This window comes from Haliaeetus leucocephalus, unplaced genomic scaffold, assembly GCF_000737465.1.
Source record: "Haliaeetus leucocephalus isolate CR32 unplaced genomic scaffold, Haliaeetus_leucocephalus-4.0 Scaffold362, whole genome shotgun sequence".
Classification (NCBI taxonomy): domain Eukaryota; kingdom Metazoa; phylum Chordata; class Aves; order Accipitriformes; family Accipitridae; genus Haliaeetus; species Haliaeetus leucocephalus.
The window spans coordinates 7,907,206-7,907,580 of NW_010972798.1; the positions used below are offsets into that span (position 1 = coordinate 7,907,206).

At 73.1% G+C, this 375-nt stretch overlaps 1 protein-coding gene across 6 annotated transcripts in view; it reads right to left on the minus strand.

The window, feature by feature from the left end:
• Positions 1-375, minus strand: part of LRCH3 (leucine-rich repeats and calponin homology (CH) domain containing 3) — a 74,086-nt gene that overhangs the window by 73,694 nt on the left and 17 nt on the right. For all 6 annotated transcript variants that reach the window (XR_774711.1, XM_010573041.1, XM_010573038.1 and 3 more), the window contains exon 1: positions 144-375. This exon is cut by the window's right edge and continues 17 nt beyond it. Coding sequence is in view for 5 of the 6 variants with exons in the window: in XM_010573041.1 (XP_010571343.1) it covers positions 144-336 (193 nt within the window). In the remaining variant the exon portion in view is untranslated. The remainder of the gene's footprint in view (positions 1-143) is intronic.

The window sequence follows — 375 nt, forward strand, 5'->3', positions numbered from 1 at the left end:
CCCTCTCTGAGGGGGAGCCCCCAGCCCCCGCCACACCGTCTGCCCCCGGCCCTGAGGCGCTTGTGAGGGGAGGGCAAAGCGTTTCCCCTACCCCTCTTCCCCGCCGTCTCGCCCCCCCCCCGCCTCAACCCCGCGTCCCTCACCGGCCTGGGTGGTGTCGCTGAGGTCGTGGTTGGCGGCGCTGGCCCGCGGGTAGTCACGGAGCTTCCTGCCGCTTAAACTGAGGGTACCGCTGGCCGCCGCTTCTTCTAAGGCTCGGTCCAAGGAGCGGCTCCACGAACCGGGACCCGAGGAACCAGGTGGCGGAGGACAAGCCGCCGCGTTGCCCGCCGGCATCACGGCAGAGCCGCCCTCCGGCGCCGCCAGCACCGCGGC